Source organism: Polypterus senegalus, chromosome 1 (genome assembly GCF_016835505.1).
Source record: "Polypterus senegalus isolate Bchr_013 chromosome 1, ASM1683550v1, whole genome shotgun sequence".
Taxonomy (NCBI): domain Eukaryota; kingdom Metazoa; phylum Chordata; class Cladistia; order Polypteriformes; family Polypteridae; genus Polypterus; species Polypterus senegalus.
In genome coordinates this window covers 260003477-260029918 of record NC_053154.1, presented here as the reverse complement: position 1 = coordinate 260029918, position 26442 = coordinate 260003477, and the positions used below count along the sequence as shown (strand labels likewise).

The 26442-nt window shown below is 37.8% G+C and overlaps 1 protein-coding gene across 4 annotated transcripts in view; it reads right to left on the bottom strand.

Moving 5' to 3' along the window:
* Window positions 1-26442, bottom strand: part of LOC120541319 (A disintegrin and metalloproteinase with thrombospondin motifs 3) — a 325004-nt gene that overhangs the window by 56980 nt on the left and 241582 nt on the right. For all 4 annotated transcript variants that reach the window (XM_039772826.1, XM_039772833.1, XM_039772841.1 and 1 more), the window contains 3 exons: window positions 15909-16052; window positions 10215-10347; window positions 1950-2063 (listed from right to left, as the gene is read on the bottom strand). In XM_039772826.1, the coding sequence (XP_039628760.1) occupies window positions 1950-2063; window positions 10215-10347; window positions 15909-16052 (391 nt within the window). The remainder of the gene's footprint in view (window positions 1-1949; window positions 2064-10214; window positions 10348-15908; window positions 16053-26442) is intronic.

Sequence of the window (26442 nt, the reverse complement as noted above, 5' to 3'; positions counted from 1 at the left end):
GGTCATTCATTGCACTTCAAGTTATTAAATTTGAAGAAAAACGAGACAAATTCAGGTGTCCTAAAACTTTTGACCAGTAGTATGTCAATCATCTGACCAAAAATGCAAACTCCTTAAAGGATAGGTTTGAAATTTTTCATGTCAAAGTTATTTCTTCACAATCATGGCACTGCATATATTAGTTTGCCATATTAAATTACTTTCTAAATTGAAATATATTTTATAATTAAAAAAATAATAACTAGACTGCTCCTTTGTTTTATAATGAAGCTTATACAGTAAGTACTGGATTTATCTTATAAAGAAAAGCTTTAAAAATTTCCAAATACATTAATTGTTCAAGCCAAAAATGTTATTGAGTATTGATCTGCATCTTGAGATTCCACACATATTGCAAAACAATTGCAGTGAGATTTAAGCCATCTTAAAAAATGCCCAGTTGTATACTCCAGTTTGCCAGCTACCCCATTTGTCTTCTTCTACAGCACTCTTTCGGCCCCAGTGGCTTGGATTCACATTGGAAAATCATTGCCACAACACCATTATTAACATCATTGAATGTTGACACCTAGATTTGAATTGCTTTCCCTGTTATGGAGACAACCAGACAATAAATTAAAAAGGCACACTTATGATCTGTAATATTCTTTCACTGTATAAAACTAATTTCTTTATTTCACAAAAATATTGCCTACTGCCTTAAGATTGATAATACATGCATGTGCTTTATTGAACAGGTATGTGGTATGCAATCAGGTGGTAAGAACTGAACATATATCCAAGGCAGGGTTGTGAGGCACCTGGAAGCTATCCTAGCAATCACAGAACACAAGAGATGTACAACACACACACATTTGTGTGCGCAAACATGCACACATACACATGGGCCACTTCAAAAATGCCATTTCACCAATGTTTAATCAGGATGAAGTTTAATAAATTCTGTACAGGTGTTTTAGCATAGGTAGTGGTGGTAGTATAGAGCTGTCATTTTTGTCTCACAGTGTCAAGTTCCAAATGGAGTGTTCATGTTCTGCCTGTATATTTACAGATAGATTGCTATCAATGTCAGTGAATTTACTCATTCAAAGACATTTTGCTCAGTTATTTTGTTATTAAATCTTTAAAAAGCACTTCATTCATTAAAAAAATTGAAAATTGGTTTGTGGTGATTCAATCTTCTCTTTTGAACACTCTGTGCCTTTATTATTATTATTATTTTTTCACGTGTGTGCACAAGGCATGCCATCCAAAATGTAACTTGACTCTTTCAAAAATGACTAAAAATACAATGCAGTATAATCAGTTCAGTTCAGATTGATTGCGTCATATGTGCATCTAACTGTAGTACCATGAATCTCTGATAAAATTATTTTTTTTCAGTTTACGTTTGTTGTTACAAGCATACCTCTGAAACACAGAACTTAAATTTACTACTTTAAAGTGGACGGATTTGGTAAGTTTTAAAGCTTTTCTTTACAAAGGGACCCCAGTATCCGTTCACACCATTGTAAAATGCAAGAGCAGGCTGAGTAATTTTTTTTAAACTTATAAAATATGCTTCACTTTAGAATGCAGTTTCATGTGGTAAGGTAAAATATACTATGATGGTAAAGAAGAAACTTTGACTTGAAGAATAATGAACATATTCTTTAACCTTATAAGCTGTTCCCATTGTTACACTTTGTGCTTCTGCATACACAATAAATATGATGTTCCCACCCTTAAAAATGTTGGAATTAATAAAATTTAAGATGGCCATCTTAAAGTTGAAATTTCACTTTATAGAAATAAAAATGATTAGGTTTTCATCACTCAAAAGATTTCAAAAGTCTTTTCTTATTTTGTCCATAATTTTACATACTATCATATGATGGGATATACAGTATGGTAGTAAACACATAAAACCATATATATTAGATGAATTGAACATATTTCAGTATATTTACCTTTCCCGAGGCACACTCTGTTCCATCAAGAGGTGGACCCTTTTTTGTTTTGCAGAAGTACTGATTATCGGGATGACTACACCAAAGCTGTTTACAGGGGTCAAATGTTCTGAACTTAAAAAAAAAAGAAAATTTTAGCTTATACTTTTTCTTTCTGATACAATGGGAATTTAAGCTGTAGTATATCTGATCATGTTTATGTCAATAGTTTAAAGCTTTACTTCATTTTCCACTTATCAGACAAGGTACTTATCCATGTTACTGCTGTTTCCCTTCAGCTGTCATAACAACATTCTTAATTAGACATAGATTTATTATGCTACTATGAGGGTGATGTATTTATTTATTTTGTTGCTCCTGTCCCCAGTTGAACATGAGAAAAAGCCTCAGATTGTTATGTACCAGGATTTTGGAATGCAAATAAAATACAGGTAAAATTCCGTTACAAAGAACTGCCGGTTTCCTCCCACAGTCCAAAGACATGCAGGTTAGGTGCATTGGCGATTCTAAATTGTCCCTAGTGTGTGCCTGGTGTGTGTGTATGTGTGTGCGCCCTGTGGTGGGCTGGTGCCCTGCCCGGGGTTTGTTTCCTGCCTTGTGCCTTGTGTTGGCTGGGATTGGCTCCAGCAGACCCCTGTGACCCTGTAGTTAGGATATAGCAGGTTGGATAATGGATGGATGAACTGCCAGGGACATAAAAAATACTTCATTTTAATGAAAATTTTGTAGTAATGAGATTCTATATTTGTCACTATAGTGTTTTCTTTAACTTGTGTCCAGACATTTGCAATCATTTCAATAGCTTCTTTCACGTTAATTTTAATCTCCTCCTCTCTACAAGTTATGCTGATGAGAATGTTCTCAGCATTTTCTTGCTATAATACTCTTTCAGGGTGCGAATAATGCCCAAATCCAATAGCTGAAGCACTGCTATGCAATTGGGTTGGAAGAATTCAACGTGAACATTATCTAAATGTGGAAGCATGTTGTGGGCAGCACAGTGATCAATCAGAAGCCAAATCATTCTTTTCTTCTTCTTTATATTGTGAGGTTTCTGAACTCTTTTGGGACCTACCCCCCACTTCCCGAAGCAGGATTGCCATGTCTGTGAAAGATTGTTTGTCCGTTGCCAGGGCAGGGCAACAGTAGGCTCACAGCAGTGCAGTGAGGCACAAGAGAAGTAAATCCTAAAAGATCATGATTGCACTATAAGTCCCTGTCTTGCACCCCAAAATACAAGGCTGAGTCTCAGTACTTTAGCCAAACCAGCTTTATTCAGCTTGAATCAGGAACAGCACGGTTATTTATTATAACATGATCTATACACAGACACAGCAGTCAGGCAGGGTTGTGGCTAGGTTAGTGGCCAAGTAATACTGTTCCCTGCATTTACAATGTTTCTTGCATTACCCATCCAGATCTTTTCTGTTTGCTTCAGTGGCGAACCGCAGTAGAGCTGTGAGCCTGCTGTTGCCCATTCAATGGATAAACAGTCTTCCACAGATGCAGTGATCGTACTTCAGGATGCTCTTCGGCATGTGGGGAAGGTCCCAAGAAAGTTTAGAAACGTCACATTTTCTTGAATGAGTACCATATTAATAGGAATATTTCTTGAACAAGCATCACTGAACCACATAAAAACAGCTTTTTTGACATTTTCAAATGGAGCAGTTCGCATACGTTTGCAACCCGAGATATTAATTCTTCTTTTGTTCGGTCTTTCAAGAAAGTTGACAGTGTCGATGGCGAAATTCCAAATTCACTGGCAACATCTTTTTTCTTTTTGCCAGAATCGACAGCCTCAAAAAATTTAAGTTTTTTTTTATTCTAACATGAACTGTTGTCTTTTCTTCGTGTCTGCCATTTCTATAAGAGGGTGACAATAAGTTAAATTCCAATGGATGTTTTTCCAAATGTAGACGAGCAATAAGAAAAAGGTATCACTAAAAACCACAGAAAACAAAAACACCAAAAAAACAGTTTGAGGAAAGTTCGAAGAAAGAAAAACAAAATTATAATGTTTCTGTTTGGGGATCATTGTGCATAACTGAGCTGAAACCACAGAACTAACTGCTCTGTGGATGATTCATTCAGGCATTTCAAGGTCTTTTGGGCACTTCATTGTAGTGAAAGTATCTGCTGAACGCATTTCGTAGTAACACGATTTCTATAGACTCGTGTCAAATGGTGAAACTGTCGGGACCATAAAAATACTATGTTGTAATGAAAATTTCTTTGTAAAAATATTCGTTGTAATGGAATTTTACCTGTATAAGAATATACTTAATTAATCTCCCACCATCTTGACATGGCCATTGAGTTAAAGATCATTAATTTACAATGTTTTAAATATAAACCCATACCTAACGAAAAGATGGTAAAATGACATACTGTTTTACAGAGTATTTGTTTTAGTGGTTCATTTTGAACTCTAACTTGTTTAGGAAGTTTGATCAATTAAAATAATAACATATCCTGTTTTCTACAAGGCTTCACCTGACTCGATACACCCTGTAATTGAACTCTATCATTTCCTGTCTATAAATTCAAACTGTGTGAGTGGTATCTAGATTGATTGTTTCATATTTTGTCAAAAACATTTTTGCTTTGTGCTCTAGCCCATAATAACCTATTATGGGTTGCGAGTAGCAAAACCTTTAGATTCTTCAAAAATTTCAATCTCCAGTTTTCAAAGGATCTCGTTTTAGGGTCCCATGATACCGAAAAAATCAATATCTGAATGACGTGTTTGTCTGATTGTGTATGTGTCTGTGTATCACAGTTTTTTGAGGATGGTCTAGACCTAAAATGGCTGGATAGAAAAATACCAAACTGTAAACTGAAGCCTGTTATGAGATGACGATATGCTGATTAGTTTTTGAGCCAAGTCGTGCAAGAGAAAGAGGTACTCTGCATTAGAGGAATCCTCAAATACCTGTAATTCTTCAATTAATTATGAATTCTCCTCATCAATTGCTATCATAATGACCTGTTTTATGATCAGAAAGATCAGTAAAAATATTTACTGAAATGTTATAGAATTGTTCAGGTAACTTGGTTCCTAGGGCACAAACCCTACTGACGCTCATGTCCAAATTTTTTCAGTTTGTTTTTCAAAATTAGTTTACTAGATATAATTTGCATTGGTGTTATCTTCCACTGTTAGTTTATGCTGTAAAAGAACTAAAGATTTATGTGATATTTCATTTACATTATGTTATCCCTTTCCCACATCTAAAAGGAAGGTTACCATATTTTTTTGTTAGGATTTACTCTATTTTGTTTATATGGCAGCTGTTTTCACTGTACTGTATATTCTTTGATTACCTTAGTACATAATCCATATGAGTCTTGTAACAAAGACAATTATTTTGAGTTAGCTTTTTCTGATTTGCTACTGCATTCTTTTTAGCGCAGTAAATGTATGAACTAATCAGTTGCTCAAATACTTGTATTTTATCTGAAACATTACAAGTCTGTATCATTCAAAGAAAGATGAGGTACACTGTTACACAGTATATGGTGTAATTCCTTTCTACAGTGAGAAATTTTATTCCAGTCATTATTAAACCTGCTTGAAGGCACTGTAATTCCTTTTAAATGATGTCAAAAAATTTTCGTTTCTTCATTTTTAATATAATTAGTTCTTGTTACAGATTGTGGTTAAAAAGAAAACAAGTCTGCTGTTTTAAACATTTGTTACATACACTAAATTTTATATGAATGTATCATGCTGTTTTCTGTTATTTGATTTTGGGTGAGTATTAATGATTTAGTAAATTCATTATATGAATTCATTATATATAAATTATGTTTACTTCTTAGAATAACCATAATAATGTTTTGGCCTGGCCTACTCTGTCTTGTTGGGACACTTTTCTGTTCAGAAATACAGGTGTAATAACAGAATTTGTTAGAACATTGTTTATAGAATTGTAGAAGCATGTGGAAATAAGGTGGTATGACAGCTACTGTAAATACTTCATTCCACTGAAACTGCAGACATAATTGTGTGGCCTAGTGATCAACACATTAAACACATTATAAATTTATAAAATTAAGAGTGTGGAAGAGTGGTATGGTGGTGCAAACAGACAGTTTTGCTACTCCTCTACTCCAGTTCTGGGTTAAAATTCAGATCCACATACTTTCTTTGTATTTTCCCATTCTCCCAGGGTCTACATGAGTTTTCTCTGGGTACTTCAGTTCCCTGTTATATTGCAAAGACATAGAGGTTAGATTAAACTGTCCACTTTAAATTGGCTTAGTGTAGTCCTATGATGGGCTGATGGACAGAGAATTTAGATATTACCTTTGAGACCCCGGTTCAGATCCTGTAAGCGTCAGAAGTGACTCTACTCCTTCATAAGCTTGTCTTTTTATTTCAAAACATTCCAATATACAGTACATCAATAAATCTTTTTTAATAAATTAGATTCAACCATAACCTCATTTATTTGGAATTCAAAACACCCACATATCCAAAGAGCGACCCTACAAAGACCTAAGGCAGAAGGTGGCATGGCTTTACCTAACTTTCAATTTTATTACTGGGCAGCAAACATACAAACTATAAAAACCTGGACATGGACACAAATAGCTGAACATACACAGGCTTGGTTCGCAATAGAAATAACTTCCTGCAGTACTTCTTTATATTTCTTGCTTTGTGCCCCAATAAATGTATATAAGTCATCGCCAATATACTAACAAACCAATTGTGCTTCACTCACTCAGAATATGGGACCAATGTAGGAAGCATTTTAAGATAGAGAAGCTTTTATCTGTGGTACCTCTGCATGAGAACCACCTTTTTCTACCCTTGCAAACATATGCAGTTTTTAATATCTAGAAAACATTTGGGATTAAATCACTTGGAGATCTGTACACAGAGAACGTCTTTGCATCCTACAAACAATTACATTCCAAATTTAACTTTCCAGCAACATATTTCTTTCACTACCTTCAAATTAAAAATTTGAACCTGAACCTGCCCAAATTTCCTCACCTCCCACCTCTCTCTATGCTGGAAAAAATATTGCTCAGTTTTGAAGACTCAGACAGCATTTCTGCAATATATAAAACCATTTTACAGTCCCGCCCTTTCAAAGATCCAAGAATACAGTGAGAAAAGGATCTCTCACTCAACATCTCAGAAAAGGAGTGGAAGGTAGCAATGCAGAGAATTCACTCAAGCTCCATATGTGCAAAGCACATCTGTCTCATTTAAAATTGTCTAAAATGTTTCCAGGGCAAGATCCAACCTGCGAACGCTGCAATCAAGTTCCAGCCTCACTGGGTCACATGTTTTGGGCCTGCACTAGATTAACATCAATCTGGACCAAAATTTTTAAATGTCTTTCAGACAGCCTTGCTGTCACAATCCCTCTTAATCCATTAACAGCTGTGTTTGGTGTACTTCCAGATGGGCGGAAAGTGGAGAAGGACAAACACACTGTGATTGCCTTTACTACATTGCTGGCACGTAGACATTATCTTGCTCAATTGGAAAAATCCAAACTCTCCTCTTTTAAGTCATTGGGTAGCTGATGTTTTATACTACTTGAAATTGGAAAAAAATCAAATTCTTACTTAGAGGATCTCTGCAGAAGTTTTTCAAAACCTGGCAGGATCTAATCAATAACATTTTAGAATAAGCTTTAAAAAAGCACTGAGGAAGCAGATTCTCTCCCCATTTCTTTATCTTCTCCATTTATCTTTATTCACTTATTAATTCATCTATTTACTTATATTTACTAGTTTTAAGCTTTTTTCTGGTGGCCATGCTCTCTTTCTCAGGGGTGAGGGGGGATTTGTTTCCAATCCTATTTTTGTAAAAATTGATCTATTTGCATGGAATATTGTGTGATTACAATAAAATCAATAAAACAAAATGTTAAAGAAGTGACTCTACTCAAAACCTGCAATTGCTTTTTCCTGGGTATGATGTTAACCTGCATCCAAGCCTAGAAAGGAAGTCCTCCAATTTGCATGGAAAACTTGGGGGTTGTTGAGCGAATTTGACACTCCAGCCTTATACTTTTCCAGTTTGGTGCTAAGGGTCCCAATCCAGCTGGTTTGCCGTGTGGTGGGTGCGACAATGCTCTGTGATCAGCACATGCTCCTAACCTCTCTCTCTAATCTCTCTCTCTGAGACTGATTTATCCTTTGTCACATTTCTATGCTCTATGCTAAACCTGGAAACATTGCAAAATGTCGTTTCTTAAGCTTTAAGATCTTGAAATCTTGTTCGCTCATTTATCTCAAGCAGAATTGACTACTGTAGTGCTTTATGGTTAGGCTATTCAAATCTATCACCTATAACATTGCATTTATTTAAAAGCAAAACAGAAAAGATCATACCTAAAACTAAGATATATGATCAAATAACACCAACTTGTAAATCACTTCACTAGCTTTCAGTTGACTTTAGACCAATTTTAAAAATCTGACTTTTCACAAACAATGTCATAAATGGTTTAGCTTCTTCCACCTGATAAAATGATTAGTGCCCATATCAAAATAAAGGCCCTATTTAAAATTTGAGCATAAATAAAACTAATGCAAGAGGAACAGCCTTTATCTATAAGGCACCGTAACATTGAAAAGATTTTAAGTAAAGGTTGGGAACTTGTTATTTTAGCTTAACACTTGTTAAGTGTTACTGCTTAAGTCTTTTCCTACTGTTCTCTTATAAAGTTTTTAGTGGTATTCTTTTTTATTCAGGCATTACTAGGTCTTTTCTATTTTCTTTTTCTTTTCAGTCAATGTAGTGACATTATGTCCAACTTGGAGTTTATGTCATCACATATGATCATCCTTATTGCAGCCGTCTTCTATCCAAATGAAATTGTTTATCATCTGGCAAACAAAATGATCCTCATTAGAATGCATCTAACCAGCTGACAGCTGAAATAAAAATTTTAAACTATACATATAGTCAAAACTCACATATATAGTTTTGTATGTACTGCATGATGTTTCTCTGTTTATGTTTATCATTATATTTTGTACTATATTTATTTGCAAATATTGAATGGAGCTCTGGTTTAGGGTTGGACATGGACTCAATAATTTTGGATATGATTTTATTTATTAGTTTATTACAATAAATATGATAACAGTCAATTGAATATATAACTAATACAATGTTTTATATAAAATTGAAATTTAGTACAGTACCATGCCCAAAACATCAACTATAAAATCAGATAATTCACTGTGTTTACTCAAGAACTTAAATAATATATTATTGCTGAATAATTGATAATGTTTAAATGGAAAATTTAGTACACTCAAAATTTTAATGTGATATATCATTTTTCATTGTGTTACTGTATATTGGTTGTATTATTGGTTAGCACTATCAAATACCAAATCACAACGGGTTTTTTCATTACACAATATTACACTGTCAGGTATTACTGCAAATTCTACTGTAAGATGATTAGACGGTACTGTGGTTACACTTTGACATTCTTGTAAAATATCTGTAATTTGCCAATATGTATACATATACAGTATTTTGCATGGACTGCCCTTTACATATGTCTATTTTTTTTTTGGTAGATTGGTAGGGCTACTTGAATGTATAGTTTGAGTACATTATGGGGAAGAGTGTTTACATTTTTTACAAAAAAGGCAAACATTTCGGAAGTGTCATTGTACCAGTGGTAAGTTGATTTGTGTTTTCTATTAAATACCATGAAGTTATGTATTTTTATACATTTTGTTTGCCATGGCACCAGAGAGTGGCAATGTGTTGCTTGTTGGTCAAGCATTTAAGTATGAATTTCACTATACTCTATATATGTGACAATATTACTACTATTACTGCTACTACTACACCTACTACTACTACTACAGCTACTGACTGAAAAGTAAGCAAAAGATTTTTTCCCCCAGTCTTAGTGTGGGCCAATCTCAAAAACAGATGTCCAAGTTAGAATGATACTTTATAGTATAATTGAAAATTACGATCTTGACATGGATACATTTTAGAAACCTGAGTTAAGATAAATGCATGCAGTCTTGTTTCAGTCTTTATCCAAAATTATGAGGTTATTTCTATCATACCTCAGACTGAATGTTAGAAAACAATTCTGCAAAAGGCTAGTAATTACTACATAAGGTCATAGCATAAAAGATGCTGACAAACTGAAGTGCAAATTTTATAATTACAAAGAAAAAGCTTCTGATTACTGGCTTTTAGGGATGTAACTTCATTTTATACAACAATGTGAAAATAAAATAAAAAATACTTACAGCAGTGCACATTTTGTATCCCACACCAAAATCAAATCTACATTGTTCATCCATTGAGTAGTTGATTCCTGGAAGGTCTGGCAATTTGGGCCACTTATGCTCAAAAGGGTCATCCAGTAAGCAGTCATATGAGCTAAAAGAAATAATTCTGTAAGTAAAGTTAGTAAACCTCCTTTAAACTGATAAATACTTTGGATCTCTACAAAATGAAAGTGCCATAGTTGTTTTTTTATATATCACACAAAAATACACACAACCCAAAAAAAATGATGAAATATTTGAAAATAACATGAACTGGATTGTATGTAGACAAGGCATGTTTTTTTGTTTCTTACTTTTTAGTTTCCTCATCAAAAAGATGTAAAGTTAATAATTTACTCTAAATTTGTTCTATATAAATGAGTGTAGGTATGTGTAATGCAATGGTTGCATGTCCAGAGTTGGTTTTTGACAAGTACCTAGTGATATCAGGATAAGATCCTACTGACCATACTTTGTGGTTTTGAATTTTTTTTTCTGGACAGTAACAGAAAAAATCAATAGAGAGAACAACAGAATCAACAGAAGGAGGCTGCCAGTCGCTTGTCCAAGTCTGGAAGTGTCATTAAGATTTCCTGGCTGCTGTTAAGCAGAACTCTATATGCAAAGCTGTATAGCATGGAATTAATAGGAATGTAGGAACAATAATATCCGCCTGGGAACCAGAAAGGACTTATCTGTGGTTGCACATAGTTGTGGCTGTAAAGGCCATTATCATACATATATAAACATTTTAGCTATTTTTTTACAGACACCACAGTAGTCACTTACAAGAACAGACAGCCCAGGAATAACCTTGGATTAATTACAGTATGGTAGTTAGAAGGAGTAAAATGTTCTAATCTTCTTCACTTTGTCTCACAAAGACAATGTGGAGCAAGGTAGCTATGGTAATCTAAAATTAATTCCTGACCATGGATTTTTCAACTATGTCTCCAAAGTTAGCCACCACCCTTCTCCAACAGAAAGCAGTGGGCAAGTTAATTTAAATGGATTGAAAATGGCTTGAAAGTGAAGTAGTTTGAGTGGAGCATGCTCAAATTTATTTCTCAGAACACATATTGAATGAGTCCCAATACTTTTAATGGAGATAGAAGAATTTTCACCAAAAATGTGGAATCAGGCACAAATAAGTTAGATATTTTTTACCAGTTGATTTCTTCTTGTTATTCTTCTGTGTTTCTATTTTTGTATTTAGAATTAATACTCTCTAAATATTTGTTCAGTAGTACTGCATCTGTGTAATCTGAGAAGTGGGGGCAGGGTCACAATTCTTGCAGTTTGCTTGTGTGAAAGCTTTTCTCATGTGTTAGAATTTCTTCTAAGTTTAAGTAAAACTATTTGTGATAGTGCTTCCAATAAATGGTGCTAAATAAAGGAAAGATACATACTGTACGTCTCAAAATTATACTAAGTTCAATAGATCCATACAGTAGGATATGGTGCTTATCATATGTATTCTTAACTTTGTCTTAAAAAATAGACAGATATATAGATAGATAGATAGATACTTTATTAATCCCAAGGGGAAATTAAAACAGACACTGTCTGTAGGAGTACTTCTTAACCATTTGGGCTTATTAAAACAAAACTAAAGGCAAAGTAGAATTTAACCTGTTTATGTCACTCAGCCACACAAGCTGGTAATTAAAAACAGTTCCATTCCACACACTTCCATGGAAACAATAGCAAAGTGGAATGTTCTACAGCAATAGCAGAATGGAAATCCCGGTCTTCCTTCATCTGCAAATAGGATGAAAAATAAACTAATATTTACTAGATGTTATTTGTTCTTATTTCGACTGCTCCCGTTAGGGGTTGCCACAGCGGATCATCTTATTCCATATTTTTCTGTCCTCTGCATCTTGTTCTGTTACATCCATCACCTGCATGTCCTCTCTCACCACGTCTATAAACCTTCTCTTAGGCCTTCCTCTTTTTCTCTTGCCTGGCAGCTCTATCCTTAGTATCCTTCTCCCAATATACTCAGCATCTCTCCTCTGCACATGTCCAAACCAGCGCAACCTCACCTCTCTGACTTTGTCTCCCAACTGTCCAACTTGAGCTGATCCTCTAATGTACTCATTTCTAATCCTATCCATCCTTGTCACACCCAAAACAAATCTTAGCATCTGCTACCTCCAGCTCTTTCTCCTGCTTTCTAGTCAGTGCCACAGTCTCCAACCCATATAAAATAGCTGGTCTCACTACTGTCTTGTAGACCTTCCCTTTCACTCTTGCTGATATCCGTTTGTCACAAATCACTCCTGACACTCTTCTCCACACATTCCACCCTGCCTGCACTCTCTTTTTCACCTCTCTTCCACAATCCTCATTACTCTGTACTGTTGATCCCAAGTATTTAAACTCATTCACCTTCGCCAACTCTACTCTTTGCATCCTCACCATTGCACTGATCTTCCTCTTGTTTACACACATGTATTATGTCTTGTTCCTACTGACCTTCATTCCTCTCCTCTCTAGAGCATATCTCAACCTCTCCAGGGTCTCCTCAACCTGCTCCCTACTCTCATTACAGATCACAATGTCATCAGCAAACATCATAGTTCAGGGGGACTCCTGTCTAATCTTGTCTGTCTTTCTGTCCATCACCATTGCAAATAAGAAGGGGCTCAGAGCCAACCCCTGATATAATCCCACCTCCACCTTGAATGCATTCGTCACTCCTACCACAGACCTCACCGCGGTCACACTTCCCTCGTACATATCCTGCACAAGTCTTACATACCTCTCTGCCATTCCTGACTTCCTCATACAATACCACAACTCCTCTTGAGGCACCCTGTCATATGCTTTCTCCAGGTCCACAAAGACACAATGCAACTCCTTCTGGCCTTCTCTATACTTCTCCATTAACACCCTCAGAGCAAACATCACATCTGCAGTGCTCTTCCTGGGCATGAAACCATACTGCTGCTCACTAATCATCACCTCACTTCTTAACCTAGTTTCCACTACTATTTCCCATAACTTCATGCTGATACTCATCGATTTTATCCCCCTGTAGTTACTACAGTCCTGCACATCTCCTTTATTCTTAAATATCAGCACCAGTACACTTCTTTTCCAAGCCTCAGACATCCTATCACTTTCCACTGCCATCTCTCCTCCATGCTTCCACAGGTATGAGGACATTCATCCTCTTCATAGTTGTCCTTACTTCCCCCTTGCTAATCCGTTGCATTTCCTGATTCACAATCTCCACATCATCCAACCTCTTCTCTCTCATTCTCTTCATTCATCAGCCTCTTAAAGCACTCTTTCCATCTGCTGAACACACTCTCCTTGTTTGTGAGTACATTTCCATCTTTATCCTTTATTACCCTAACCTGCTGCACATCTTTCCCAGCTTGGTCCCTCTGTCTAGCCAATCGGTACAGGTCCATTTCTCCCTCCTTAATGCCCAACCTCTCATACAACTCATCATACGCCTTTTCTTTAGCCTTCGCCACCTCTCTCTTCACCTTGTGCTTTATCTCCTTGTACTCTGGTCTACTTTCTGCATCTCTCTGACTATCCCACTTCTTCTTTGCCATCCCCTTCCTCTGTATACCCTCCTGTACTTCCACATTCCACCACCAGGTTTCCTTTTCCTCCTTCCTCTGTCCAGATGTCACGTCAAGCACTCTTCTTACTGTCACACTTACTACATCTGCTGATGTTTCCCAACTGTCTGGTAATTCTTCACTACCACCCAGTGCCTGTCTCACCTTCACCCTAAACTGAACCTTGCAGTCTTACTTTTTTAACTTCCATCATTTGATCCTTGGCTCTGCCCTCACTCTCTTCCTCTTCATGATCTCCAATGTCATCCTACAGACCACCATCCTATGCTGCTTAACTACACTTTCCCTGTCACCACTTTGCAGTCTTTCAATCTCCTTCAGATTGACTCTTCTGCATAGGATGAAATCCACCTGTGTGCATCTTCCTCCACTCTTGTATGTAACCCTATGTTCCTCCCTCTTCTTAAAATACATATTCACCACAGCCATGTCCATCCTTTTGGCAAAATCCACTATCTTCTGACCTTCTTCATTCCTCTCCTCGACACCATACCTACCCATCACCTCCTTGTCTCTTCTGTTCCCTTCACCAACATGTCCACTGAAATCCACTCCAATCACCACTTTCTCTCCCTTGGGTACACTGTTCATCACTTCATTCAACTCACTCTAAAAATCTTCTTTCTCATCCATTGAACACCCAACTTGCGGTGCATATGCACTAACAACATTCATAATCACACCTCCAATTTCCAGCTTCATAATCATCATTTGTCTGACACTCTTTTCACCTCCAAAACACTCTTGACATACTGTTCCTTCAGAATAACCCTACTCCATTTCTACTCTGATTCACACCATGATAGAACAATTTGAATCCACCTGGCCTTACTCCCCTTCCATTTAGTCTCTTGCATGCACAATATATCAACCTTCCTTCTCTCCCTCATATCTGCTAACTCTCTCCCCTTACCAGTCATACTGCCAACATTCAAAGTTGCTACCCTCAGTTCCACTCTCTTTACCTTCCTCCTCTCCTCCTGCCTCCGGACAGGTCTCCCCCATCTTCTTCTCCTTCGGCCAACAGTAGCCCAATTTCTGCCAGCACCCTGTTGGCTAACAGTACTGGTGGTGGTCGTTGTTAACCCGGGGATCGACTGATCCAGTATGGAAATTTGTATTGTTGTCTGCATATTGATTTGGCAACATTTTACACCGGATGCCCTTCCTGACGTAACCCTCCCCATTTATCCAGGCTTGGGACCAGCACGAAGAATCACACTGGTTTGTGCATCCCCTGTGGCTGGGTTGATGTTAACTTGAAAATAAAATCTACCCTCTATGCCATCATTAAGAAATTAGCAATTACTAGATAACAGAGATTAGTCTTTGATCTTATATCTAAAAGAACTCTCTTCAGTAATAAAGGACTTCTCAATACTAAAACAAGTAATTAAATAAAGATGATGCCAATAAATTCACAAAATATTCTAATCTTGCATTATGTACCACTATTGTGATACAATAAATTCAAGCATAATTTTATCTTTGCTGCTATTTTAAGACTATGTGGTGACATTATAGGGGAATAACTCTCAATACAGATCAGTGTGTCCTTCTAAAATACTGCTCTAGTACAATTAAGTATCAGATAACATGGATGCAAACAGTCATGGCCTAGGCAACAGGAGTTAAATTACCAATGTTGTTCTGCTCAGTAAATGGTGTAAAAATATCTGATTTTTTCCCCCATGCCCTATTGAATAAACCAAATTACAGGTAGAAAATTTTACCCATGCTCTACCAAGGTGCTAGTTGGCAACAAAGAGTACTCAGGGAGAGCTATCAGGATGGCTATACTGTATATTTTAAACAGAAGGAAGCTCATATATAACCTTTGAGGTCCATATCATAAAATACATATTAGAGAGCAGGGAAGATGGGGCACTTTTAAACAGAAGGATCAATAGGGTGTAAGATTTATTTTAAACTTTTATTTCCTCAATACCAATACTTTCCAATTTGCTTACTTTTCATAATTCATATACTATGACATCCTTTGATCTTACAACTTACGGTGGGATATAGGGGTCACTATATTACACAGATTACTACCAAAGTTACTTACTGTATGTATCTATTTAATTCCTGTTTGCTGCATCTTGACCAGTGATAACGATGGAATGCAGCCTGAACCAGGGGTGCCATTATACTGCCCATACTGGTCTCATCAGCACAGCGATTTCCTTGTCCATCATGTTCCATTCCTAACCTGTTAAAATTGTATAGAAGATAGTCTATTAAAGGAAAAAGTACAAGATTTTCTTTCTTCATCTACATTTGAATAAACAGATATTTGCATAAACACAAATTTTGTCACTTTAGCCAAAAGCTGGAGAAAAAAGTGTGCTTACAAATTTTACAGGCTATCATATCACACACTGCACATTTCTACCTAGAAAAACTTGCAATACATAATAAGCTTTAACACTAGAAATAAAGTTCGTAAATCCGGCCCACCTTAAATCCATTCTCACCTCTCCGTTAGTGTCTTTTGTCCTGTAAATGTGTCGAGAAGCAGCAAGCAGCCTGGTATCCCATCCCCCCGCCCACCGCTGCAGTTCATTTCGCAAAGAAGTTTCTCAGTGCTCAGTGTTTATCTTCGAGTGAAGTGCTGGAGCTTTATAGGGTAAAATAGTACATCATCATTTGGAATACATACATTTCATGTGTGTTCCGTGTCAACAACAATCTATGTAAAACGTAGTTAACACAGAAACGTTTTACATGTTTTAGTAATACTTGAAAAAATGTAGACATGAAGGTGGCATGGTGGTGCAGTGGGTAGCGCTGCTGACTCGCAGTTAGGAGACCTGGGTTCGCTTCCTAGGTCCTCCCTGCATGGAGTTTGCATGTTCTCCCTGTGTCTGCGTGGGTCTCCTCCCACAGTCCAAAGACATGCAGGTTAGGTGGATTGGCGATCTTAAATTGTCCCTAGTGTGTGTGTGCCCTGTGGTGGGCTGGCGCCCTGCCCAGGGTTTGTTTCCTGCCTTGTGCCCTGTGTTGGCAGGGATTAGCTCCAGCAGACCCCCATGACCCTTTAGTTAGGATATAGTGGGTCGGATAATGGATGTAGACATGAAATGTATAAGGTGTGAAGCCTGAAAATCAAATACGAAATAAACACTTTCACAAAAGGTACAAGTATAACAAAACAAGTGCACTTTTATTCAAGAATTTAACTGAAGAAAAAAGAAAGCAGGTTAGGCTAGGCTGTTGATACAACAGCCTGCATGGTGCAATGCTAAAAACTGCTGCCTGATTTCGATATCAGCTGCTTACCAAATTTACCATTTTCAGTAGTGAGCTGCTCTTATTGTTAATATCATACAATAAAAGCATACATTTGATTCGCGCCTGTAAATTTATAGGTAAAGTTAGCGTTTTTTTTTCAGCTTTATTCTCTCACTCATGTTCAAGCTCCCACACGCCCCCCAGATCTGACGTCGTTTTCAAACTTGTTTTGTTACATCCCCTCTTTATTGGAAAACCGTGTCTGATCTTGTGCGCGAACGAGACTGGGAAAACTGTGGACGTCGATGTGAGTGCTGTGCGTGACTGAGAATGAGTGTGGATGTCAATTTTTTTATTCAGTTTTATTCTTGAGTGCTCCTGCTCAGGCTGAATTAGTATGCACCTTCTGATCCATGATGTCAAAGTCGCACTGACAAAAAAGAGAGACTTAGGTATATATGACATTTGGAATAATTCATTCTATGACCTGTATTATACATTTCGGAAAACGTTGTTGCACTAATGCAACATTATATTAAATTGTGGTAGTTAGTGACTGCGTTTGGTTTTTTGTTCTGATCTTGTTGCTGCATGTTGGTATTTCTTTTGAACTCCAGGAGATGTGGAGGGCAGCATAGTACAGAGAGGTCAGTTCTGCGCTATATACAATCAGTTTCAAATGTTAACAGTTCCCACACACACCGAAGGACCGTCTTTATGACATGTGTATAAGGTGTGAAGCCTGAAGTCCAAATATCAAATAAACACTTTCACAAAAAGTACAATTATAACAAAACAAGTGAGCTTTTATTCAAGAATATAACTGAAGAAAAAAGAAAGCAGGTTACGGATGCGACAGCTTGTATATTGCAATGCTAAGAACTGCTGACTCCCAATCAAAAGGTTCTGGGTTCAATGCTGGCAGTTTCTCAAGTTTACTGTTTTGAGTAGAGAGCTGCTATTATTGTTAATATTATACAATAAAAACATACATTTGATTTGCGTCTGTAACAGCCCTGTAAATTTATAGTGCTTGTCAAAGTTAGCATTTTTTTATTCAGTTTTATTCTCTCAGTCGCATTCACGGTCTCCCTGATCTGACACTGCTGTTTTCAGATAAAGATGCGCTATAACAGAGGTGAACTCGGATCGGAGAAAGAGAACAGAAGTCCTCCCCGCAAGAAACGTCTACTCACATATAAAAACAACGTTTGGATACAGGACGAAGTCCAGCGTCATCCTGCCAATCACTTGTCCTTGAAAGAAACAGCACGGCTTACAGAGCTCGCCAACGCTACACCTTCCAGATCTAAACACTAGCGTGAGGTATATGCCCAAAAAAAGTCTAATACGCGAGCAATGGTTAATGCAGTTAAAGTGTCAGCAGGTATTTTTAATGGCATTACATGTGTAATTTGTGAGCATGCCCTTGACGATCAAAAAGAGGAAGCTCTGCAGTATACTTGTGACTTTACGCTGTAGGAAGATAAGTAAATAAATCAAGATAAGTAACATTCGATCTGGCTTTTATATAAGTAACTTATAAATGCTTCTTATGTAAAGACCACCACAAAACATAATCACAAACATGAGTTTACACGATACGTTGGTGAGCTCTGTAAGCTGTGCTGTTTCTTTGAAGGACAGGTGATTGGCAGTATGACACCAGACTTTGTCCTGTATCCAAATGGTGCCATCTTTCGCCTTTATGCCTGGTGCAGCTGCGTTGTTCTTAAATTTGAGTGGACGTTTCTTGTGGGGTGAGCTTCTGTTCTCTTTCTCCAATCTGAGTTCACCTCTGTTATAGTGTGTTTTTATTTGAAAAAAGATCAGGGCGAGCGTGAACGCGACTAAGAGAATAAAACTGAACAAAAAAAAACTGCTAACCTTTACAAGTACCATACATTTACACCGTCTGTTACAGACTCAAATCAAATGTATGCTTTCATTGTATAATCTATACTAATAAAAGGCAAAGCCCTCACTCACTCACTCACTCACTGACTCACTCACTCACTGACTCATCACTAATTCTCCAACTTCCCGTGTGGGTGGAAGGCTGAAATTTGGCAGGTTCATTCCTTACGCTTCCTTACAAAAGTTGGGCAGGTTTTATATCGAAATTCTACGCGTAATGGTCATAACTGGAAGCAGTTTTTCTCCATTTACTGTAATGGAGATGAGCTTCAACGCCGTGGGGCGGAGTTTCGTGACATCATCACGCCTCCCACGTAATCACGCAGTACATAGAAAACCAGGAAGACCTCAAAAAAGCGCTGAAGAAAACATGCATTATATAATTGAGAAGGCAGCGAAACAATAAGAAGCGAGCGAGTGACATATACAACCATATTCATGAGTTCTGCTACTTTGGAAACAAAGCACGATGTAAACCTACACTTTAAATTAAGTTCATAGACAGGCTGCCGCTGGCGTTTGTAATTTAGTGCCTGCCCATATAAGGCCGTCCGTCAGCGGCAATCCAATAGCAAACTGCCACGGGTAAATATTCACGGGTGAAGGACTGTGCTTATGGAGAGGAAGATGAGATGGTCAGGGTGGTGTTTGACACAAACTCAGCGAAACTGCGAGAGAAAGTTTTAAGTGCCAGGACTAAGGTAACATTAAATACAGCTATGGACATAGCACGAGATGGCACCAGCACAGCTGGGAACCTTCGATGCAAGTACACCGAGTGGCTCACGTGAACTGACGCGAGTGCACAGATAAAAGCAACAGTTCCAAAGAGCTGAACAAAACCAATTACACAATTGAAAAGGCAGCAAAAATATGAAGCGCCTGATAAGCATATTCATAAATCCAGCTACTGCGGAAACAAAGCACACGGTGGAAAAAGTCAATGTCCCGCTAAAGGAAGACAGTGTAAAAACCCGTGCATGCAGTGTGTCAGGTCTCAGATAAAGAAGAAGACGAGCTGTTTATTGATGCAGTAAGAAACGAATCGATGAATGAAACCTGTCATCTTTACAACGATTGACAAACACGGAATGTAACTTGAACACAACACATCCTACAAATACGAACCTGATTGAAAGAAATAATGATAATCAAATCCTTGATGACAGCAACACTCAGTAACACTCACAAAACAAATACTGTATATTGACAGTCATGTTACGCTATTTTTAAAATGTTCCCTTTTCTTTTCTAGCTTTTTAACACACTACTTCTCGCTGCGACGCTGGTATATATATATGTATATATATATATCCCGCTACATACTCGAATAATGGATACTTTATTCGCCATCAATGATTGTTTTGGTAAAGCCATACTCAGTGTATTCATTAGATGAACGGTAAAAAGTAAGAGCGAGGGAGGATGACTCATTGAGGCATGCAGGCTGTAGTCTTGCGTCAACTCTATCTGAATTGCGCGATCACATTTGAAAAAATATATCTTTTCAAGTTCTATTTAGTCCATATGTGTCAAACTCAAGGGCGGGCCACATCCGCCCGGCGTGTAATTATATCCGCCCGCAGATCATTTTATATACTGTATTATTGTTATTAAAGCCCGGTATATGAAGCGCTGGTAACACAATAAACTACAGATCCCATAATGCAGCGCTTCAGCTGCCTTGCCAACACTTACCGCGCTAATCAAGTCTACCTTATGATGCTGCAAGTTATTGCGAAGCTAGAGTTATTAGCACTGAGTTTGCACGGCGCTTTGGTGACTTTGAAGAACAAAAAAAGTCCGTCTACATGCGGCTCGAACCTTGTGCATGTTTGGTAGCACATATCTGTGTGAGAAGCTCTTCTCAGTGATAAAGACTAACAAAACAGCACACAGGAGTCGCCTCACTGATGAGCACCTGCAATCCATCCTGAGAATCTCCACAACACAGAACCTCACACCAAACAGAAACGAACTTGTGGCCAAAAAAAGATGCCAGGCGCCCAGCTCTAAAATGACATATGAGCAAAGACAACTGAATGATTTGATTTGTTATTGCATGTAAGAGCGGAGTCAACCGTTTTAACAAACAGCGTATTGCACTGATAATGAAATAGCTGTGTGTGTATATATGTATATATATATGTATTTGTGTGTATATATGTGTGTGTATATATGTGTGTGTATATATGTATGTATATATGTGTATATGTATAGATATGTATATATATATATATGTTTATGTGTGTGTGTGTAATATATATATATATATATATATATATATATATATGTGACAACAACACTCATCACTCACAACAGTGACAAAACAATTACATTGACAATCAGGTTACGTTATTTTCAAAATGTTTCCTTTTCTTTTCATTGCTTCTTTAACACACTACTTCTCCGCTGCGAAGCGCGGGTATTTTGCTAGTCTATACTAATAAAAGGCAAAGCCCTCACTGACACACTCATCACCAATTCTCCAACTTCCCGTGTAGGTAGAAGGCTGAAATTTGGCAGGCTCATTCCTTACAGGTTACTTACAAAAGTTAAGCAGGTTTCATTTCGAAATTCTATGCGTAATGGTCATAACTGAATCCTACTTACGTACATATATACGTCTATACATATATATAGCCTGCAGCTCGGTTGCCGTGTGAGACGGAGTTGCGTCCCCCATCCCCACGCCTCCCACGTAGTTGGCTGCCTGGCTATATTGCGAACCCTATCCCCACGCCTCCCAAGTAATTGGCTGCCCGCCTATATAAGGCCGTCCGTCACTCCGATCTCTTCATTCCCTTCCTTGCTTCGCCACGGTATTCATGTCCCCTTGCTGATAACTGCAGCCTTTTTATTTAATCCACGGCTTCTCTGCCGTTTTATTGTGCTGATAACTGCAGCCTTTTTATTTAATCCACGACTTCTCCACTGTTTTATTGCTTGTTTATTACAATTATAGTTATTGTGTAGGTATTTTAGACTTAGTTTACATTGTAGAGGGACCAATTTCTTTTACCGTTCCAACCATACCCCAAGTAACATGTCTATCGAGGTGATCACCATCGATCAAAGAACTGTCACTTACCGAGTGGTTTCCATGCCTGGAGATGCTGCCTGCCTTTTCCATTCTCTGTGTTACATATTGCACGGCAATATCAGGCTCTCTCTTGATATCCGGAGGAACATTGTGTCTTATGTATTGAATGACTGGGACAGGTTCAAGGTGTGGACTGATGACGGTACAGGAGATAATTATACTACACAGAAGCACTATAAGAGTGAAATGCTTATGCCCTTCATCTATGCTTCTGTATGTGAGTTGATGGCTGCCGCTGAATTGTTCGGTTGTCCCTTACAAGTGTACCGAAATGGCCAAATATTTTACACCTTTGGAGAACCGCCAATGCCTCTTAAACATCTTAGATTCACAGGTGACGATTTGAGTAGTGGACACTTTGATGTTTATGAATGTTTCAACTCTCAAAAGCTGGATGTGAAGTTATCGATGAAACCAGTTGTATGCTTACAACACTTCACAGATGCCGAATGTCACTTCAACACAACAAGTCCTGCAAATACTAACGTAATTGAAACAAACCATGAAACTCAAACCGATAATGACAGCAGCAATCCAAGCAGAAAAATCCACAAGTTAATAGAAACGCTGTCGCTAAATACTCGCAGGCAAATCCACAAGTTAATTGAGACACTGCCGCTAAATACTCGCTGGCAATTCCACAAGTTCATAGACACGCTGCTGCTAAATATTCGCAGGCAAATCCACAAGTTAATACCAGGAATGCCTGTTAAACATCTTAGATTCACGAGTAGCGATTTGGGTAGTGAACACTTCGATGAATGAAACCTGTCATCTTTACAATGGTTGACAAACACGGAATGTAACTTGAACACAACATGTCCTCCAAATACGAACTTGATCGAAAGAAATAACGATAATCAAATCCTTGATGACGGCAACACTCATAACAGTGACAAAACAATTACATTGACAATCATGTTACGTTATTTTTAAAATGTTTCCTTTTCTTTTTCATAACTTCTTTAACACACTACTTCTCTGCTGCGAAGCGTGGGTGTTTTGCTAGTAGTAACAATAAGAACCACTCACTACTCAAAACGTTTCTTTTGGGAGACATTTAAGACTCAAACCCAGAACCTTCTCAATTGGAGTCAGCAGCTCTAACCAGTACACTACCTGAGAAGTCAGGACAACAAGCAACACTAACCTGATTTCTTTCTCGTCGGTTATAGTATTGGAAAAAAAACGCATTTGTTCTGTTATACTTGTATCTTTTGTAAAAGTGCTTATTTTATCTTCACACATTATACACTTCATGTCTACATTTTGTTGTTAGTACTAAAACATGGAAAAGGTTTGTCTTTTAGGTATGTGTTCAACATTTCTGTTATCCTACACTTACACAGATCTTTTTGGACACGGAACACACGTCAAATGCAGGTGTTCCGAATAACAAGGCTTCATTTGGGAGAGGTTTTTGCAGTTTTTCTGCCGGTTTGGGGGGGGATTGGTATAGCAGGCTGCTTGCTGCATGGGATTATCGACACATTTACAAGACAAAAGGCGCTGAATGGAGACGTGTGAGTGGATTTAAGGTGGGCTGGATTTACGAGTTTTCTTGTAATCTTTGGTAATTCTAGTGCTAACTACACACATTACTTATCTAAAAGTTAAAAGAAAAAAACTATATACTGTACACATAAAAAACAGACTTGTGCTACAACTTACACAGTGACCAGCACTAAGAAAAAAGAAAGAGGAGTATATTTGTTCTTTGAGTGAAACAATAATAAACTTGGGCTGAGTACAACAGGCATATGATATTTTATACATTTTATACATTTTAAATATTATTTCTTTTTTTATAAATTTTGCAATGAACCACATTCGTGATAAGAAGACTACAGGTATTGATAAGCCAAAGTTCAAATTCAGCTTAAGCCCCAAAATGTAAAGAATTTACTTACATAAGCCGTAATTTAATAAATCACCAAGAAAAGTAACATTGCAACAATGCACGCTACGAACCAACATACAATTGTCCGTGACTGAAAACCGGAGGAGCGCCTTTGCGCTTTCTCCTTCCAAAGCAAAGGACGGGGTTGAACGGCGCTCATTTAGTACGCACTGCCCGCTTATGTGCCCGCCCCTAACTCCCTACCTGAGTCGCTTTCGTCTGAGTACAGTCCACACGCACCTGTGAGTCACGTTGACTGTTAATTTTCCAAACACCGCCTCAGTCGGTTTCCATGTTGATTTTTCATTGTTCTTTGCGGTTTCGGCTGCTTTTTTTTTATATATAATCCACCAAGTCACCCGACCATGGGGGGCTTTACAAAGGGCAGGGAAATAATCAGTGCGAGCGTATGACCCGCACGCATTCGGGAATTTCGTCGTGGGGAACAATTGGAAGCCACGGTCTCCATCACGAATGGGGTTCAATGGCTTACCCACGCCGGGTAGACACACGCTGATCCATTCAGTGTAGCGCGTGCAGTACCGGACATACAAGTGCATCACAGACCTGTTAATGCTCAATCTCACGTGGCTGAAAGCCACTTGTCCCTCTAAGAATTTGGACGCCGACCGGTGTTGGGTCGTGTAACTATTTAACAGGCGGGAGTCTCGTTCGTTTTCGGAAATAACCAGCGAAATCGATCCACCAACTAAGAACTGCCATGCACCACCACCCACAGAATCACAGTGTCGTCGCATCCGAGTTGGTGGGCGTGGCTCTGTGAGTTGTCGTCGTATCCAATGGTCTTGGAGTTGGTGGGCGTGGCTCCTTCCTGCGTGCGCCATAGGTGTCTCATTTGTCGGCGGCTTAGTGAATCCACGCCCCTTCCGGAGTGCTTTCCATGGTTGTCTTGCCTTAGTGAATTATATATACAGTAATCCCTCGCTATATCAAGCCGACTTTCGCTTCACTCTATCGCGGATTTTAAATGTAAGCACATCTAAATATATATCATGGATTTTTCGCTGGTTCGCTTTCTGGACAATGGGTCTTTTAATTTAGGTTACATGCTTCCTCAGTTTGATTGCCCAGTTGATTTCATACAAGGGACGCTATTGGCGGATGGCTTAGAAGCTACCCAATCAGAGCATGTATTACATATTAACTAAAACTCCTCAATGATATAAGATATGCCTCCCGCGCGGTGCTTGTTTGCTTCTCTCTATCTTTCTCACTCTCTCTGCCTGACGGAGGGGCTGTTTGCACAGAGGACACGGAGGTTCCTCTACAAATGCCGCTTTATCGCTTATTCTGTATACTTAAAAGCACGTATTGATTTTTTGATTGTTTGCTTTTCTTAGCGAGCGCTGTTTCTGACATTCTCTGCTCCTGACGGCGCTCTTTTGAAGATAAGATATGTTTGCATTCTTTTAATTGTGAGAAAGAACTGTCATCTCTGTCTTGTCATGGAGCACAGTTTAAATGTTTGGCTAAAGGGTGTTATTTCATGTCTAGAGGGCTCTAATAATGTTAACAGGGTGGGAGAGTTTATAAGGGCCTAAAATATATAAAAATAAACATACAAACATATGGTTTCTACTTCGCGGATTTTCACCTATCGCGGGGGGGTCTGGAACGCAACCCCTGAGATCGAGGAGGGATTACTGTATAGATACTATATCAGAACATAATCTATTTTAAGAAATAAACATTTTTTTTGTAAAAAGAATATATGTAATACTTTAATGTGATCATAGAGGTGTCCCTTATTACTTTTGTATTTATTTTACTTTTTTCTTTCCTTTTCTTTATCGGACACAAAATCTTATTTATAAACTAATTTTCTTATAACATCTGTAGATATTGATTAATTGTTTTTTGTTTTGTTTCAGTTTAAGATCCCTACATGTCTAATGCCATCGGTCTAGTAGTACTTTTTTGTAAGATTTATCCTACTTACAACAGGTGTACATTTCTACTTTTCTTTCTCCTTTTTGTGCCTCCACATTACACACATTCTTTTTACTTTCTTCTTTTTCCCTGTTCTTTTTAATGATTTTTCACAAGTGGCCCTGAAAAATAGGGATTGGCCCTTGAAATCTACTCCCTCCTTTAAATTTGAAATATTTAGTGGCTCATGCTGTTTGCGAAATCCACGGACATTTAAACTTCTGATGAACAATATGTGATCTTTGGAAAGGATATATACATCTGTCTTTATTTGTATTAACTATTACCCTGTTTAGTTATCCTGTCATTTATAGTCCTCTGCATATAAGGTCTCTGTTTATAACTTTATGTTAATACTTGTTTTCAATCCCTTAATATCACTCTTTTATCATTAGTAATTTAGTTTCACTTGTTTAAGTATTTTTTCTGTGTTTAAATGTTTTGAGTTCCTACTTCTCTAAACTTGTTTTGGTGTATACTTACTTGTTAACATTGATT